This window comes from Kwoniella bestiolae, chromosome 1 (assembly GCF_000512585.2).
Source record: "Kwoniella bestiolae CBS 10118 chromosome 1, complete sequence".
Classification (NCBI taxonomy): domain Eukaryota; kingdom Fungi; phylum Basidiomycota; class Tremellomycetes; order Tremellales; family Cryptococcaceae; genus Kwoniella; species Kwoniella bestiolae.
In genome coordinates this window covers 3,509,476-3,527,306 of record NC_089241.1, presented here as the reverse complement: position 1 = coordinate 3,527,306, position 17,831 = coordinate 3,509,476, and the positions used below count along the sequence as shown (strand labels likewise).

At 46.9% G+C, this 17,831-nt stretch overlaps 8 protein-coding genes across 8 annotated transcripts; 4 read left to right on the top strand and 4 right to left on the bottom strand.

The window, feature by feature from the left end:
* Nucleotides 1–164: 164 nt before the first annotated feature.
* I302_101332 (uncharacterized protein) lies at nucleotides 165–1,398 on the top strand (the record flags this gene model as incomplete). Its single annotated transcript, XM_019186720.1, has 4 exons — nucleotides 165–214; nucleotides 388–532; nucleotides 901–1,020; nucleotides 1,252–1,398. 4 exons carry the CDS (start codon nucleotides 165–167, stop codon nucleotides 1,396–1,398), a joined length of 462 nt encoding a protein of 153 aa, XP_019049598.1.
* Nucleotides 1,399–1,509: 111 nt separating this feature from the next.
* I302_101331 (uncharacterized protein) lies at nucleotides 1,510–3,171 on the bottom strand (the record flags this gene model as incomplete). The annotated part of the gene is made up of 11 exons (XM_019186719.1): nucleotides 1,510–1,649; nucleotides 1,734–1,810; nucleotides 1,920–2,025; nucleotides 2,139–2,164; nucleotides 2,225–2,236; nucleotides 2,307–2,643; nucleotides 2,738–2,809; nucleotides 2,880–2,902; nucleotides 2,976–2,998; nucleotides 3,051–3,075; nucleotides 3,128–3,171. 11 exons carry the CDS (start codon nucleotides 3,169–3,171, stop codon nucleotides 1,510–1,512), a joined length of 885 nt encoding a protein of 294 aa, XP_019049597.1.
* A 391-nt stretch (nucleotides 3,172–3,562) lies between these two features.
* On the top strand, nucleotides 3,563–4,476 carry I302_101330 (uncharacterized protein; the record flags this gene model as incomplete). Its single annotated transcript, XM_019186718.1, has 5 exons — nucleotides 3,563–3,670; nucleotides 3,781–3,801; nucleotides 3,897–3,971; nucleotides 4,272–4,316; nucleotides 4,429–4,476. 5 exons carry the CDS (start codon nucleotides 3,563–3,565, stop codon nucleotides 4,474–4,476), a joined length of 297 nt encoding a protein of 98 aa, XP_019049596.1.
* A 757-nt stretch (nucleotides 4,477–5,233) lies between these two features.
* Nucleotides 5,234–5,794, bottom strand: I302_101329 (uncharacterized protein; the record flags this gene model as incomplete). The annotated part of the gene is made up of 1 exon (XM_019186717.1): nucleotides 5,234–5,794. The coding sequence occupies one exon, from the start codon at nucleotides 5,792–5,794 to the stop codon at nucleotides 5,234–5,236; it is 561 nt and encodes a 186-aa protein (XP_019049595.1).
* A 1,137-nt stretch (nucleotides 5,795–6,931) lies between these two features.
* I302_101328 (uncharacterized protein) lies at nucleotides 6,932–10,615 on the top strand (the record flags this gene model as incomplete). The annotated part of the gene is made up of 6 exons (XM_019186716.1): nucleotides 6,932–7,180; nucleotides 7,266–7,498; nucleotides 7,572–8,048; nucleotides 8,140–9,793; nucleotides 9,900–10,229; nucleotides 10,358–10,615. The coding sequence occupies 6 exons, from the start codon at nucleotides 6,932–6,934 to the stop codon at nucleotides 10,613–10,615; spliced, it is 3,201 nt and encodes a 1,066-aa protein (XP_019049594.1).
* A 323-nt stretch (nucleotides 10,616–10,938) lies between these two features.
* On the bottom strand, nucleotides 10,939–14,568 carry I302_101327 (uncharacterized protein; the record flags this gene model as incomplete). Its single annotated transcript, XM_019186715.1, has 13 exons — nucleotides 10,939–11,041; nucleotides 11,158–11,404; nucleotides 11,477–11,491; nucleotides 11,568–11,631; nucleotides 11,712–11,961; nucleotides 12,023–12,098; nucleotides 12,167–12,268; nucleotides 12,335–12,561; nucleotides 12,641–12,819; nucleotides 12,939–13,221; nucleotides 13,295–13,922; nucleotides 14,033–14,234; nucleotides 14,311–14,568. 13 exons carry the CDS (start codon nucleotides 14,566–14,568, stop codon nucleotides 10,939–10,941), a joined length of 2,634 nt encoding a protein of 877 aa, XP_019049593.1.
* Nucleotides 14,569–14,920: 352 nt separating this feature from the next.
* I302_101326 (AP-2 complex subunit sigma) lies at nucleotides 14,921–16,047 on the top strand (the record flags this gene model as incomplete). The annotated part of the gene is made up of 6 exons (XM_019186714.1): nucleotides 14,921–14,944; nucleotides 15,032–15,091; nucleotides 15,191–15,262; nucleotides 15,555–15,675; nucleotides 15,773–15,825; nucleotides 15,946–16,047. The coding sequence occupies 6 exons, from the start codon at nucleotides 14,921–14,923 to the stop codon at nucleotides 16,045–16,047; spliced, it is 432 nt and encodes a 143-aa protein (XP_019049592.1).
* Nucleotides 16,048–16,449: 402 nt separating this feature from the next.
* I302_101325 (uncharacterized protein) lies at nucleotides 16,450–17,706 on the bottom strand (the record flags this gene model as incomplete). Its single annotated transcript, XM_019186713.1, has 1 exon — nucleotides 16,450–17,706. One exon carries the CDS (start codon nucleotides 17,704–17,706, stop codon nucleotides 16,450–16,452), a length of 1,257 nt encoding a protein of 418 aa, XP_019049591.1.
* Nucleotides 17,707–17,831: the final 125 nt, after the last annotated feature.

Genomic DNA, 17,831 nt, shown 5'->3' with positions numbered 1-17,831 from the left:
GCATATGTGACATATATGTGATATTTGATCCCGTTGATCCTCCATCATAATATCGAGAAGCCAATGATATCGTAGGAGATGCAAGTAACACATAGTTGACCATCTTAACCTCTGTATATACCTCTATCCTCAACATCATCATCACCACTCATACCTCATCCATCATGCCCTCCATCACCAAGATGATCTTTGGGAACGGTCCCCTCGGTCCTTCGTAGGTGTATATCGTGTGAGAGAAGAAGATGCGGGGATGCTAACATGTTTGACCCACATCCGCATCTATCCGACATCTGTACATTCCCCAATATCAACTTAAACCACTCATTCTTACCTATATCTACCGACCATCTCTCGTGACCACCGCCCCTACACTGATTCTCACCACAGCATCGCCCCATGGATCAGACAACGACCAGGACTGCAAAAATACTGGGCCAGATGGTCAAACTTCTACAAGAACGCTGCTGGATACAGACAAAAGGGTTATCTTTATGATGATTTGATCGTCGAGGAGACTCCTCAGGTACAAAAGGTGAGTAGTTGTGCAAGATTAAAATTGAGACGACTTGGTGGGAACGGGTTTTGTGGTAGTGTTGGAGCCGGATTGCGAGAGAAGATCGAGGTGCAGGATAGATAGCTGTGGAGGGAAAACAATCGGATATCAGAACCCGAGTATCAAGAAGATGGAAGCGGGCATGTGTGATCATTGGCACGAGTCTTTGAGGAGATACGAAGAGAGCAGGGAGCGCATCAATGTGAATGCGAGTGGGCGGTCATGGACTATGGAGAGAAGTGGAATCTAGAAATCTATTTCTGAATTTCAGCTGAGGCTGAATCAGATAAAGCGTGGTCGTCATGAAACTTATCAGTCGGTTCTTAAGCTAACACTTTATTCTCTAGGCCCTCCAACGACTTTCCCCCAAAGAACGATACGACCGGGTATTCCGAATGCGAAGAGGTATCCAACAATCTATGGGACACAAACAACTTCCCAAGGAGCAATGGACCACTCCTGAGCAAGTGAGTTGTCCTGTCCTTTACTCTGGCGACGTCGTCATTACCATACTGTTCTCCCATTCCACTCCATCAAACAAATTGGGGTCACACACTCCGATGAGAAGCATATCTATTCATTCCTCACACGTTCGACCAATACTTCTGAACCACCCCTTCTTCCCCTTTACATTCACCCTTCCTACTTCCACGATCATAGCACTCGTCATATCACTGTGCTAATTTTATCTCCCACAGGACGTCCGATACCTCACACCATTGATCGAGCAAGTAGTCGCCGAAGAAGCCGAGCGAGCCGAATGGGACTACATGACCGTCGAGAAGATCCAACAAAAGCGAGCCGAGAAGCGAAACATCTTCTCCAAGCGAGAAGGCCACCATTAAGCTAGGCAGCGATAGACGGAGTAGGGTGGATGCAGCTGAGAATCGGATGGATTGATGGATGGATAGTCTCAATCTCATAAATGCATTGCATTTCTCTCTTCACTACTAGTACTACTGAATTGAGAATTGCCTTTCTTCTCCATCTGATCTCAGTCCTCTTGATTCCTCTGCTTCTGCGCGGGAAGAGGAGAATTGATTGGACGATTCTCGAGGAGGGTTGGAGCCGTACATCATACGTTGAGCAAGTACAGCTGATGAAGGTGCCAAACAAATATCAGCTAATGGCCTGCCATTCGGGGATTCACTAGCTGGGGGCATCATGATACTGTACTCACCACTGTCCCAGCATAAGGTCATTATAGCAGTCACCTTGAACTGTATTGGCGATCCTCTGATGAAGAAGTAGACGGTTCTACGGCAGGGCAGAGCATGGGTCTATCAGCGGGTGTACGGGTTGAAGGGGGAGACGAGATCTCTTATCCTTTTTGCCTGAATTATCATGTTGAGATGGCCGAACTCACTTATAAGCATCACCAAAGAACCAACCCGCCAACGTAGATGATCTGAATCCATAGCACGATTTTCGTTTGAAATTCGATATAAACTGCGGGATCGGTAATGTCGATTCTGCAACGACGTATACAGGATAAGCGATAGTTTTCGATAACGGGAATTCCCAAGATGTAACGTCAAGAGAAGCTGTTGGGATATTGGGAGCGACGGGAGGTAGCTGGACTCACCTATCGTGAGAGCGACAAAGCCCAATCTATACAGTTACTTATCAGCTACAACTCATGAATCGAGGTCAGAAGGACAAATAGCTCACGCATCGATATACCTACATTTGTATTCCATAAAGTCAGCACAGCTCCCAAATCGACTCAATCCCAAGCAAGGTAAGAACATACCACATCCACCTCCCTAAGATGATCTGCAACACCCCCAAAACCAATATCAATCCCGCCAGAAACTCAAGATAACTCCCGTATCCCTCCCATTGCCAAAAATCAAATGGTCGTTTCCTCCTTCCACTTCCACTGGTGGTGCCAGAGGTAGGGGGTTGAGATAGATAATCTGATTCTTGCCTTTGATGTCCTCTTGTTGGTCCTTCTTCCGAAGTGGATGGTAAGGGGGAGAGCGGAGCGTAGTTGCTTGAGTCTTGATTGGAGGGGGTTTTGTAATGTAGACATATGGCTAGGAGGATGAGTTGGGAAATTATGAGGAAGATGGATTGCATGAGCAGTGCTGTTGCAAAAAGGAATAATCAGTATGCAGTGTACAGTTGTAAGATGACTGTAAGTAGCTGGAGAGATCAATGAGTACATATCAGCCAACTCACGGATCTCAAACCTGTTTCCAAGCCAGAAGAAGACACGTATTATGTTGGCTATAAGCAGTACACCGCAGACGTCTATGCAAACTGTTATAAGCTTCGTTCCACCTTAACATGCCAGCTGCTGAAATCATGATTGGTAACATACCATGCGAGAAACCCGAAGAGTCTCTAATGAGGTATCATTCTCACCCATCAGCTTGTCCTACGTGGATTCAGTTGAGATAGCCAGCATGACGCTTACTTCTTCTTCACTATGCTGTAAGCCTGTTCCACTTATCAGCTATGTACCCTATCCGACATGTAACAGCATGCTCACCTGATCTGCATATATGAGAGGAGGCCTATCTACCGTAATCAGCGATATCTTTGCAGTGAGCATAACCCAGAACTCACCCTACGGCCATACCTATCCCAGCTAGGGTTTCGATGGCTCCCATTGTTCTAGCTGACTTGTGGTCAAAATATGGCGGATATGGTCAGTACAGTCTGTCTATTTCTCGTCGCTGTAGTTGTTTCCTTGCTGCTGATTGCTTATATGTACGATGAAGGAGAAAGAAAGACAAGAGGTTGACCAAGATTAGATATCCTCGGGGCGGTGAGTGCTAAAGGCTGAGTGGGAGTGGTGCCCCGCATGTCCTCTATTTCAACCTCACCTTCGTAAAAACAACATGACCAGTTAGTTCCCTCGCATCTCCTTCAGTCATTCTCACTCACTGCTGTCACACTAAGCTACCAACATAATATCACTGGGACCATATCGAACGGATAAAAAACACCAACACTGCTCAAAACCCCGCTTAGAACCGGAACGACCCAACTCAACACACCATGGCCTCCCAAGTACCTCCCTCCAAGAACCCAACACCATATGCCGATCGTCCATTACCGCCTTCAGCAGCTTTGTCCGAACCAGCGGATTATAAGAATACATTTAGGGTGAGTGTATCACTGAAATACATACTTGAGCACAGTTAGACAATCCGTCAACCTGTGTCCACCTCGGATGGACCTCTTGGAGAAGATCGCTGATGTGGTGGCAAATGTAGGGACGAATGGCAGCTTCCAAGGTATGACCATGCTTCCCCTCATCAACTTGGAACGGCTGTCACATCTTTAAGGAAATAGAAAGCTGATGGGGCGAGTGCTCTTGCTTAACGAATAGTACGCGGACCCATGTGAGGCAGCATCGAAGGCATCTTTACAGTGTCTGGAGAGAACACATTATAATCGGGATGAGGTGAGTTGTTACTTTAGCTTGATTGCAAGGCAGGGATGGGATGTGCGACCGAGGAAAAGAAAATACATAACACCTTGGAGTTGGACCATCCTCTTCATATTCCGATGACTGTGTTCCTTCCCGGAGATAGACCAATCAACCGCCCCCTCACTTGCGCATACTTCGTCTACCCTTTGGCCAGCTTCCTCCCACTGCATTCCTACTTCTCCCTTTATAGCCCATGTCTTCCTCTCTCATACAGCACAGTTTTCGATCTCGTCAGAACATCGTTGAAGTTTATGCTGACCTTGATTTGATTAGTGTCTAGATTTCTTCGCAGCGTATAGGGAATGTAAAGGTAAATGGGTGAGTGCTGTCAAATGCCCACGCCTGGTCTCATTTTCAGCTCATATGTCCAACATGATTTCGGTTGATACTGATACTGACACTGTACTGACACTTGCTCTACCATATGTAGATCAAACAACGTAAAGAAGACGCTCGGAAAGGACGAGATACGGTGTAAAAGCAATTATCAAATGCATGATCTCATGTGCATGTGGGTTTCACTCCGTCCGTGCAGACAGCTGTCATCTAAGCATCTTCAAGCCATGACCCAATGCTCTCGTTCCTATCTAGAGGAGCGCAGGTGCAGCATAATATCGGGGCAAGAAGTGAAAAAAATCTCATTCACCGTCTTCTTTGTACCTCAGCAGCAAACATGATGACGACCAATTGCATTCCCAGTGTATTTATACAAGACCTAGATGCCTAGTCTGATTCGTGATTCGAATGCTGAAAACATATTTTACAGTTATGGAAGTTGGGAGAACGAGAACGAGCACTTCTCAGTCGCGAGTGCTCATGAAATGCCATTCCCCTTCATGGCTAAGCGTGGGATATCGGTCAGCCCACAGAAGCGCTCCAAGCAAGACTCAACTTACACTACGCAAGCTGTCATGCAAATCACGTCTTCCTCCTCCTGATCCAGCAAATCACGATCCTTCTCATTCTTCCACTTGAATCTGCCCATAGAACGCATTTTCCAAGGAACGGCCAGTTGGAAATCGATAAGACATAATTCTCTGGTTCCATCCTCGTTGATCCCGCGAATGAGAATATGATCTTTGTGGATTGATCGATGAATCACCTGACCTTGTTCGTTCAACTCCGTAAATATCTTCCGAGTGTTGAGCATACAGTATAGTGCATTCGAGGTCAGTCAGTCATATCGTACACTATCCGATATTTATCCGATATTTTACATCGGGATGAGAGAACACTTACAGGACGGTACGAGGCTGATAATGTAAGGTGCCTCGGGCAGGACGAAGTCGGGGTCCAACGTATTCTTGAATCTGGGCAATCCCGTACGGTCTCTCTGCTTCGCCTTGGTCTTGGTTTCGTCTGTAGCACACAAAACTCCCGTAATACTTGGGAACTAGATTACCTTGATACCTCGTCAAGTACACCCCAAAAATGTAATCTTCGTTCCACGCCGCCTTTTCCCCAGTTTCGCTGGTATGTTGAACCAACTCTGCCATTCCCAGTGGATGATACTCGGATACTGCAGTGACTTGAGGAGGTAAGAGTGTAGGTACTGTAATCTTCAATATCGCATCCAATTTTTCCGATGGACGATCAGTGAGAGTGATCCCAGCTCGGTAGACGTCCCATAGTCTGCCTGTGGTGCTTAGGTCCGTACATCTAGCTACCACTGTAGGTTTTTCAGAGGGTGAATGTTTCGGATCTGGATGGTGAGGCTGAATCGGGCTGTGATTCGGTCTACACAGTAGGCTCGAAGCTATCGTGGGATCCGTGTGGACCTTCTGTAAAGGAGGCATCGGATCTTACAAATTGATCGTGCTCCTCCCAGATCAGGTGTGTATCGTTGCCATTCTGAGAGACCTTGGACAGCCGGAATGTCGCTGCGTCCGGTGGAGACATTTGGCTCGAATTGTATGGCGAGGATGTTGGCTAGAAGCAGACTGGATTCGACGGGAAGCTTGTCTGTATCCATTGTTTTTTGATGTAGCTTGAAAGGGTTAGAATAGCATGGAAAAGAACAAATCAGTTGTTGGAAGCGGACGGTACAAGGTTGTTATGTTAGCGATAATTTATGAGAGAAGACGTCGTCATCTAGGTGAAGAGGTCAGACATCAGACATCCGCCATCCAAGTCACTGGATGCCCTCAGAAGGCCCACTACAGATTCACGATCCTATCTCTCGATCTCGCTTTGGCCTATATGTACGCATCAGTTCCTTGAGGTCTTCTTGATCGACGTGAGGAATACATACAACGTCGTCGAGGGCAGGTTTGAAGTAAGACTACAAGTGGTGGGAGTACGGTGTGAATTTCCGTATGCGGGTAAATCCGGGTAAGTATAAGGTTGATCACGTAATCACCCATTTTTATAGTTTAGTATGGTGGAAGATAGAAGATGGGATCAACAACGTCGACCGAAACAATGGTGAGTGGGTGAGCAGATAGAGCCAACGTCATTATGAATTAATATATGTGCATACTACCAGCTCATAATTACTCGGACCACCACTCCACTGGAACACCATTAGCACATCAGCACATCAGCACATCGGCCAAGAAGAAGAAGAGGGACGACGACTAGGTCCAAGCAGAAAACCAAGCACTCACTTGAAATGAGGGTGGATGTGCTGATCATTTCACTCTGCTGTGTGTAATCGTCGTAAATCGCTGCAGCAATCATCATTGCTTACCAACCACACCAACCATCATCGACTCCCACTCTGAAACACAACAACAACAGCAACATCAATCTCGTTCCTTTGCCTTTCCACCTCCTTAATTAACACTCAGACTCTCAAACTCTCCACCTTTGACATTCGCAATCAATCGATACATACATCGGCACTTCTACAAAGTCAAAAGCTTCACTATATCTCGTCTATCCTCCATCCCGACCCCCTTTCACCCTTCTCTCTCCCCCGATTCGCCGCCACCATGTCTCTCCCTACCCATCATCGAAACCGCTCATCGAGTGGATCAGGCTTATTAAACACCTTTGCATCGGTCATACAAACGCCTATAACGTCGATATTCACCTCGCCGAGGATATCCCAAGGTATAACATTAGGTAATGAGGAGGAAGGGAAACTCGGCGAGTCTTCTACCTCTGCTGCTAGTGGAGTATTGAGCAAAGATGCCCCTGAGGGGTATAAGAGGGTCGAACTGAGAGTGGGAGGGATGACAGTGAGTATGCCCCAAACAGCAATACCAATCGAATTTTCACTTCTATTTGTCGGTGGTTCCCTTGCTGACTAATCTTGAATCTCAGTGCGGTGCATGTGTAGCCTCTATCGAATCTCAGCTAAAACAACCCGGTATACATTCCGTCCAGATTTCATTACTAGCTGAAAGAGGTGTAGTAGAGTATGATGAAGATTTTGTGGACCCTCAAGGGAAGAGATGGGATGATGCGAGGATAGCAGAGGAAATTGAGGATATAGGGTTCGAAGCTATTGTTGTAGAGAAAAGCGAGGTTGATGAAGTGGAACTTCGGGTGTATGGGTGAGCTTACGTCCCTTCACCCTACACAGACATGAGAGACATGAAAGCTCACTCAATTCTTCCCGTCACATAGCTTGGAGAACGCAGAAGTCGTAGACTCCTTGTTGGAAACGACATCAAATATAGCCGGTGTACATTCAGCTACCCTTCCACCACCCTATACCCATCTCGCCCTCACACACTCCCCACTGCTCATATCCCTGCGTACACTTGTCGATACCCTGTCCGCCAGATTCCCTCAACTATCTTTCCTTCCCGTATCGACGAGGGACGACTCTCAATTAGCTTCACTACAGAAACACAAGGAGACCGCAACATGGAGAAGAACATTTATGACTTCAGCTGTATTCGCTGTTCCTGTCTTCGTGATAGGAATGTTATCGATGTATCTGCCTCACTGGTTGATGGGTTGGACGATGTGGAAAGTTGTTAATGGGATTTATCTGGGTGATCTGGTTTGTCTGTTATTGACGATACCGGTCCAGCTGTTTTTGGCTAGAAGATTTTACGAGAATGCTTGGAAGTCTGTCAAACATGGCTCTGCTACTATGTGAGTGAAGGCCTTCAGACCCCTTTTTGTTCCTCCAAATGTGTTATCTTTCGATTATGTCATGTATACTGATTTGTATACCATGATGCAGGGACGTGCTGGTCGTACTCGGTACCTCAGCAACCTTCACCTACTCCGTCCTATCCATGTTCTTCGCCATGTTCTCCTCTGATCCGGATTATCACCCTCAAACATTCTTCGACACTTCTACCATGCTGATCACATTCGTTTCTCTCGGCCGATATATTGAAAACCTCGCAAAAGGCAAAACATCGGCCGCCCTCACCGATCTCATGTCACTTACTCCATCTTCAGCAACCATATATGTCGACCCACCTGCTGAGGGAGAGAATGTCGATACGTCAGCTGAGACTAGGAAAGTTCCCACTGAACTGGTTCAGGTGGATGATGTGGTCCTATTAGTACCTGGGGAGAAGATACCTGCAGACGGTGTGGTTTTGACCGGAGCTACCTCGGTAGATGAATCTATGGTGACTGGTGAAGCTGTACCATTAGCTAAGAAAGTCGGAGATCAAGTCATCGGGGGGACAGTAAACGGTCTGGGAACGATCACATTTAGAGTCACTCGAGCAGGTGCAGATACAGCTTTATCACAAATTGTCAAACTGGTGGAAGATGCTCAAACCTCGAAAGCCCCTATTCAACAATTCGCCGATAGAGTAGCAGGTATATTCGTCCCAGTCGTCATCACTCTCAGTCTGATCACTTTCATCGCATGGATGACCATCTCACTCCTCAATTCAAGTGGAAACCTTCCCGACGTATTCCATTCGCCAGGTGCGAGCAAGTTCGGAGTCTGCCTCAAGTTGTGTATATCCGTGGTGGTCGTCGCTTGCCCTTGTGCCTTGGGTCTCAGTACACCAACGGCGGTGATGGTGGGTACCGGTGTGGGAGCGCAGAATGGTATTCTCATTAAGGGAGGAAAGGCATTAGAAGCTTGTAAAGGTGTCAGAAGAGTGGTCGTCGACAAGACCGGAACAGTGACTGAAGGTAAAATGCAGGTAGTCGCTGCGGCCTGGGCATCTTCAGGTAATCTGACTGCTGGAGGTGGATCACCAAATTTTGAAGTCGATACGCCATCGACATTATCCTTGACAACTTCCGCTACACCATTACAACGACATACGTTACTTTCGATATTATCTCTCGCAGAAAGTAGATCTGAACATCCCTTAGGAGTGTCGATAGCAGCTTATGGTAGAGATATACTCTCTTCTGCTGGGCTTTCACCGCCCAACGGGGAAGTCATCGAATTTGAATCATTCACCGGTGAAGGTTTGGAAGCTGTCGTCAGACTATCCAACAGTTCAGTCGAAGAGAAAATCAGAATTGGTAAATCTAATTTTGTATTATCATCGATCCCATCCGACGAGAAGATTATCGAGGTGGAATTACCAAGCAAGATGAGAGAATTTGAGGAGAAACAGATGAGCCTGGCTCGAACAGTCATCTTCGTTTCCATCATCAGATCATCAACCTGTATACCTGTCTTGGCCCTTTCACTGGCGGATTCGCCTAAACCCTCATCGGCGCATGCTATCAGAGCGTTGAAAGACATGGGCATCAAAGTGACGATGTTGACTGGAGATGCGGAGGCGACTGCCAAAGCTATTGCGAAAGAGGTTGGGATCGATAAGAATGAGGTTTATGCGGGTGTGAGCCCCAAGGGCAAGGCTAAGATCGTCAGTGACTTGGGGTTGAAGGATGGTGGTGGGGTTGCAATGGTGAGTGATCGCAAATGTTTATTTTCCCTTTTGTCCCTCATATCTTGTATGACAACCTCGTGCAATTGGATGCGAACACTAGCTGACTGTCTGTTCACCGAGATAGGTCGGAGATGGTATCAACGATTCGCCTGCCCTCGTCGCCGCCTCACTCGGTATAGCCCTATCATCCGGAACCTCCATCGCCATCGAAGCTGCCGATGTGGTCTTGATGCGATCTGACCTGTTGGACGTCCTGGCAGCGTTGGACTTGGGACATCACATCTTCAGAAAAATCATGGCGAACATGCTCTGGGCATGCTGTTACAATATCCTGATGATCCCCTTGGCAATGGGTTTCTTCTTGCCCTGGAATATCCATCTTCACCCCATGATGGCGGCGGCTGCTATGGCTTTTAGTAGTGTTTCGGTAGTTTGTAGTAGTCTGACTTTGAAGGTGGGTCAATCTTGTTTACCTCATCTTCAGTCCAAATCATTCACAACGTTACACTGTTTTCCTCGTGTCTTCACCTGCTTTCGTCAATCTCCATGGACTAGAGCTGACTTTCGATTGGAACAACGCAGTGGTGGAAGCGACCAATCACATCAGTCATGCCGGACGATCCCTACTCACCCGGAGGAACAGTCAAGGGCTTATCCAAATTACTTGTCGAATTCAAGGAATCGGCCAAATCGATAGTTTCTCTCGGATCGGAAATCACAAGAAGAGGAAGTACATTACCTTTATTGAGGAGGTTGAGTCTCCGTAGACCCAGTAGATCAGCTTATGAGGCTATACCGCTAGATAGGTCTAATACACCATTACCTGTTAGTCCGGTATAGCTTGTTTTTGATGTATCGGTAGAGTAGATAGATGTATGATTCATTCGGTTTGGTATTGTTAGTCTACATTTGGACCTCAGACAATCTTAGATATTCTGGTTAGTATCATAACAAGGAACTCATGTTTCATGCTTTGTATTGTACTTTTACAACATGCATCAATGCGATTCCCACTTGGCCTCGCGTCCCATCTACTAATTATATAACAGTCTATGTGCAAGAATTGTCCTTCTCAGTCTAAGAGTACCGACGCTACAGTCCAAGTGAAACGGTTCCCCTTTACATACAATGAGCATTTCCAGGCTACCTCATGTTAACAACGCTTAATGGTGTATCTTTCCCCCGACTCCCCACTTCTCTTTCAGGAAATCCGTCATCCACTCGTATACCTCCCTATAAGCTTGACGCTTGTCCATCGAGTGGTTACTGGAAAGTAACGTGCTGCGGTTAGCGATCTCTACCATAATTGACAGAAGGCGGAACAAATAGATATCAAAATAGAATCTGAAATATTCAGAATCGAAGAAAAAAGCACAACTCACGAATCAGTGAACATCCTAAACCTCCATCCCCTAATTTTCTCCTGCGTCAACTTATCCAGCAGACTCGCAGAATTCGCATAATGGACATTATCGTCCCCGCTTCCATGTGCCCAGATGAAATCTACCTTATCCCCAGCGAAGGAAGTGACGTTGTTCACTGCGCTCTCGATATAGCCGTCTTGGTTGGACGATGGTACGGACATGTATCGCTCGGTATAGATCGAGTCGTAGTATAGCCAGTTTGTTACTGTGTAAGGCAAATGAAATCAGCATATACAGCACGAGGGGTGAATTGGAAATGCCAAGTGTATTTACTCACCAGGTGCAACAGCCACTAAACAGGTGAGGACACACAAGTCAGCGCCATCTTACATCTGTTTTGTTCTGGAGGTCAATGCGTTCAGACTCACTTCCCAAGGTGAATATACCTGAGTCCGTCTCGATAGTCTTACAAGTCATATAGCCACCGTAACTCTGCGTACGGTCGGAAATTAGCACGAAGCTACGTTTTTTTTTCGTGGTAATGACCTTGGAAGATTGAACAGACCACTTACCCATCCCCAGATCCCAATCCTCTTCCTATCCACATAACTTCGCTTCGCCATCTCCTTCGCCGCGTTAATCTGATCTATGACCTCATAGTGTCCAAGATCATCTATCACTGGATTTCTGAGCCTTCTACCCTTGAATCCGGTCCCTCGACCATCCACAACTACCACTATATATTTCAGGGTGGTGACTAGGTAAGAGTGCCAGTCCCGTTCGAATCGATTATGAACCATTTGGGAGCCTGGTCCACCGTACCTGTTCGAACACACCATGTCAGTGTTTCCGCATGTGATACATGCGAGTGGGCATAACTTACACTCTCATGAGGACTGGGTATTTCTTTCGACCTGAGGTATCGATATTGGGAGGTAACATCTCCAATACATTGATTTCTGTGGACATCACTTCGGTCAGCTACAGCTTCCCGGCGTCTGTTCAATAGGGTACTAAGGGTACCCACCATACCCGTCACTCTCAATAGTCTGCCTCGTGATTATAGGTCGCACAAATTCGCTCAACGTCTGATTCAGCTGGGCATTGCCCTCAAGAAGTACATCGATAGCTATAATCGGACAGGGGGAAATTAGCTCTGATGTATGGGTATGCTTCCATGGCTCAATTAACTCACGCTCCTCTCCCGGATCAGTCTCCAGCAGCCTCTGCCAAGGTACTTCCGGACCTCTATACCCAAGAACGTAATATCCAGCACCGGGCGAGAAGAATGCCTCGTAATAACCTGGCGAGGAATTATCGGTCAAAGCAGTGAAGGTCTGGTCGTATTGCTCAGTTGCAGAAGTTGGCATGGGTGCAGAGTATAGATGTCGATCGATAGATGGTGTAGCAGCCATGAAGTATCTGTGAAATCATGGCATCAGTATCTACATACCACAGTGGATGGGGTGACCAGCGTATCATGCTCGGGAGCACTACTCACATGATTTCCTTTTCAACGTTGACACCTGAGATCTGGGTGACTTCCCATTCACCGGATGTAATCCATATAGGCTTTGTAGCGTTGATAGGACTGAAAAGGGCGATATGATTGTATCCCTCGTTTGGCACGATGTCGAGGTATCCTTCGAGAGCGCCTCTAACAGGGATTACATTTTGGCCCTATATCGGCATGTCGATGTCAGTTCCTCATTCCCCTAGACATGACAGTCTACTATTCCCCTATCCCTGTGATATGAAGAGAGTGGAATATATGAGAGAAGGAGGCTGGGACCGCTCACATGATCAATCCACCCATCATCTCCTTCTTCGCCTTCCTTTCCAAGTATCCTGACGATATCACCTTGAGTCTTGCCATCTTGAAAAAGCACAACGTTGCCTTTCCTAGCTGCTCTGTCAATTTCCTTCACCAATAAACCATTGTCTGCCACCCATCCTACTTCTATAATAATTCGATTGTCAAGTGGCATTTCACCCTCCCAAGCTAGCTGATGTCGGGTTTGAGTGGATAAGGTGTATGTGTGCACCGTGGCCAGTGGATTGGGTGTACCGGGTTTAGGATACCTAATATCATGCAATATCAGCTTGGCCATTCTCGATTCACTGCTTCAGTCGAGAATAGATGCGATTTGCTTACTTCATATCCAGTTCCGTGGCATACTGATGCACTTCGAAAGCGTCGTTCGAAGGATTATAATACTGGAGTTTGAAGTCCTTCACAGCCGACTCATCACTCCTTAGATATGCTATAGATTCAGCATTGGGCGACCACCAGAGTGCACCATCAGTCTCAAATACTTCCTCCTCATACACCCAATCAGGTACACCGTTGAAGATCGTTTCGCTCCCGTCGGTGGTAATTCTTGTAGATTTGGGTTTACCAGAAGAATGCATCTCTTCTTCGGTGATGACGTATAGATCATTCTTCGATACGAATGCCAGAGCGTGTCCGACAGGTGACCAGACACATTTGGTGATTGTTGGATGGCTCGAGGGGGTGAGTACAGGGAAAGTGACGGAATCCGAACGTCGATGGACCCAATAGTTGCCGAAAGACGAATGTCTCCATTGTTTGACGTGGTCGGTCTTAAACAAGACGTATTCCATATCGGAAGATAGTTGCCATGATTGCCAGTGGAGTCGATTACCATGTTCGTCGGTCACTTTGGACGAATCGACAAGTAAGGTCTCTTCTGTCATATTGTGTACGTCGGCTAGAACGATGTTGTTATCTTTGTTGATGTGGGAGAAGGTTCCGTCGGCGGCTTTGGGGGCGCACACACACATAATCAGCGAACCCGTATCGAACGTCGTCCAAGACCAGGCGATCGACATTGGAATGAACCATGACTGAATATCGACAAGGTGCACTCACCCTGCTTGACCCAATCCAGCTGTTTACTCCAAGCGTTAAAAGTCCCATTAAACACATGATCCATCGTTATCCTCTGGTTCCCACTTTTTCCAAACGTAGGTGCAGAGTACCCAGAAGCTGCCAGTACACCAATAGCAGCTGCGAACGCAAGAATGGTGATCAGAATAGCTAAGATCTTTCGTGATTTCTGGCGGCTTCGAAGCTATTAGAGGATTGATACAAGTCAACAACTGTTCTCTCATACAACACTATGGAGACATGATGACAATTGCGCTCACCCTCTGAGGTGGTTGTATGGCGTAACCCTGCTCATCCTCATTCCCATCTCCAGCTTCATCCTCCAGCCTGGGATCATCTCTAAACCTATCACCTTTCTCGTCGAACGGTTCTACCTCCAACTGATCTCTGAATTCTGTCGATGACGCGTCTGATTCTCTTCTCAAGCTTATCCTGGGTGTATGATGTGTTTGAGAGGAGAGTGCCAGTGGTACATTCTCTCCTTCCTCGTCTGGCACTGGGCCGTATGCTGTTGACATGTTGGCTGGGTAGTGTTGCTTGGGATGAGGCAAGGAGAAAGGAATATAGAGCTGTTGAAGTTGAGTTGAGCTTACTACTAAGCTTAATCGAGGAGTGACATGACATGAGATTGACCACGTGGCTTTCATCACCGTGCGCTCCGTACGTACGTCCTCTTCACCATTGGTCGCTATCATCATATCATCATCTTTCCTAGTCATCATCATTAGGAATATAGACAACTCACTCAGAACATACAGCTGAGACAAATTGGAGGTCAATCACGCCATTCGTACGGAGTAAGCAGCGAAAAGATTCCTCTTCAAGCACTCGGAATACACACGGTCTTACGAATATCCCCCCTCAATCCAAATGATCAAGTTCATCCTTGTACAGGTATGTGACACAATACAGTTGATTTTTGTCACGAGGACAAATCTATGACTGTAGGATATCAGTTGACACTCGTGCTGGCTGGTATAGAATCGACAGGGGAAGACGAGGCTGTCGAAATGGTATTCACCGTATGATGACGACGAAAAGGTATGTGCGGGATTCATCGTACTTCGCATTGTACAGGTCATACAGCACGACTCGCAAATCATCGCCATTCACTCGTTGCTGATACCCACGGCTTTACAGGTCCGACTCAGAGGAGAGGTACATAGATTGATAGCTCCGAGAGATCAGAAATATCAATCGAATTTTGTTGAGGTGAGTGGTAGGACCTGCTGCTTCGATGTAAAATGCACCGGTACTCCAAGCTGACCTCTGCTTGATCATGCTACCTCTTCTCTTCCCCCGTCCTTGCTCCTCTATCTCTCCTTGCCATCTCCTATGTTCTCTCCCCTGATCCTCCTCTCACCCTACCTCTCACCCTACCTCTCGCCTTTACGCCATCACCTTTTCCCCTCGTCTCCGACCTTCCCTCTCGTCCTTGTTCTGCCTCGTTCTTCGCCTCGCTTTCCCCCACGATCTCTCCGACCTTTCGTCGCTGTCAAAACAGTTCCGAAACGACAAGATCGTATACCGAAGATACGCTGGACTCTTCTTCTGTGTATGTGTGGACTCGAACGATAACGAATTAGCATATCTGGAAGCTATCCATCTGTTTGTTGAAGTACTTGGTGAGTCTTGACGATCTTACGCATCGACATGCGTAATATACAATCCTCGCATGTAACATACAATCTCTCTCTTTTGCTGACTAACTTGTGTGCATAGATGCTTTCTTCCAGAACGTATGTGAATTGGACTTAGTGTTCTCTTTCTACAAAGTGAGCTGCGATTGTGTCCCATCTTTTTCGACTTCGACAGATATTCCACAGTCAATCTTCCGTCCCTCCCATCTCCTTTCGTCTGGACTCAACTGATAAAATCCCTTCGCTATCGAACAGGTCTACGCGATCCTCGACGAAGTGTTCTTAGCAGGAGAGATAGAAGAGACGTCAAAACAGGTCGTATTGGACCGGCTCGACTATCTGGAGAAATTGGAATAGGCTCGGTTTCACGGGCAATGATCCATATTTGTGTGTTTGTATTAATATCATAGTAGAGATGTAGATTGTATATCCCAATTGTGAAACTCATCGAATTGTCTTATACCCAATAAGCCCTGGCATAGCAAGACCGTGGCGATAGCAACAATAACTTGATTTCCATTCGTGATATCAATGTCCATATATACAGTACGTATCTGAGGTATCAAGGAGCGGAAAACGAGAAGCTATGGACACAAATCATTATATCTGTAAACTTGAGAGAGGGGGGGCGGGAAGAAATTGGGCTGAGGACAGGCATGTTATTTCAAAATTTATCGGACTATCAAACTACCCGAAATATGATAATGCTGCTCAGCAGATTACGAAGGGAACTAGCAAGACCCATGCACACACCCAACTCTATGAAGGAGGAGATCCAGAAGGAGCCGAACCATCGCCACCCGAAGTGGAATTACCACCCATTCCACCACCACCACCTAAGGAAGATTCCGTGTTTTCTACACCGCCATCTGGAGTGAGGTAGGCAGCAGCCGAAGTGGTCATAGTTTCGTTCGTGGTGACTCCAACAGTTACCCAAGCGTAAACACCATCTTCGATAGAATCACCCAACAAGACGTACTCTACCAAAGGATCGGAAGCACCCTCAATGGCTTCTTCAGCGAAGATTGAATCGCTGGCATTTTCGGTGATGTCCTGGGTGTTTGTCGAGTATGGTGAGGTCGCTTCTACTTCGGTGATGAGGTCCTGATCGAAGAATAGCTGACCAATGTGGATTGCTGATGAGTTCCCTGATCCTGATGCTCCGGTTCCGATCGTTCCGTTAGAGTACAAGGTCGCGTTGGCATGTCCCACAACGTGGATGTGAGTGGCTCGACCGGTGTAATGTCCTGGGAAGATAGTTTCGAATGTCGCCACACCGAGATCGTCGGTCTCTACTAATCCTCTCAAGAAGGTGTTGTTGAGATTCGATTCATCGCTTGAATCACCATTCCCACTCGATACGACACCAGAGTAAACACCCGTTGCATTACAGTGCCAGATTTCCCAATATAATTCAGGAACCGGCTCACATGTAGCCACGTCAATAACTTGCGTGGAAAGATAGAGGGGTACACCTTGTTGATCTTCAGTGACGTTTGATCTGACGTATTCACCCGACACCCAATAAGGACCGATCGTAACTTCAGGTTGGAGCAGGCAAGCACTAGTTTCACCGTCGGTCGAGTTGAACAGTTCGGCAGAAGTGATGTTGGCGGTGATGGTGGTCAAATTGGAAGCGTGAGAGGTGTTGACGAGGGCTTCTCCATAATCGGTCAATGAGGAAGAACCACCACCTCCTCCAGCGGATCCTGAATCGGTTTGTCGTCTACAGGAAGATTGTCGTTTGGAATGAGATTGGGATTTGAATAAAGCGCTTTTCTTGGCTTTGAGAGCAGATCGAAGATCATCGATCTCTCGAGCTCGTCGGGTAGCAATTTGAGCCGATAGATCTCGCTTTCTGGCGCTGTTGGAACAGGTTGAGTAGCTTCGACCGGAGTGTTCGAGGAAAGTTCGTTTGGCTAAAGCCGCATGATCGTCGTGGTGGTGCTCTTCTCCTGGATGAGCGGAGGTGCCCAGTGCGAGCGAGAGGAGGATGGAAGCAAGAGCGAATCGCATGATGATTGTGTTTAATGGAGAGTAATATGAGTGTCAAAGTGTATATTGACTGTTTGACTAAGAAGGAAGTTCATTGCGAAGGACAGACAGCCTCTTTATATCCATTCCATGCCACTTGACCGCAG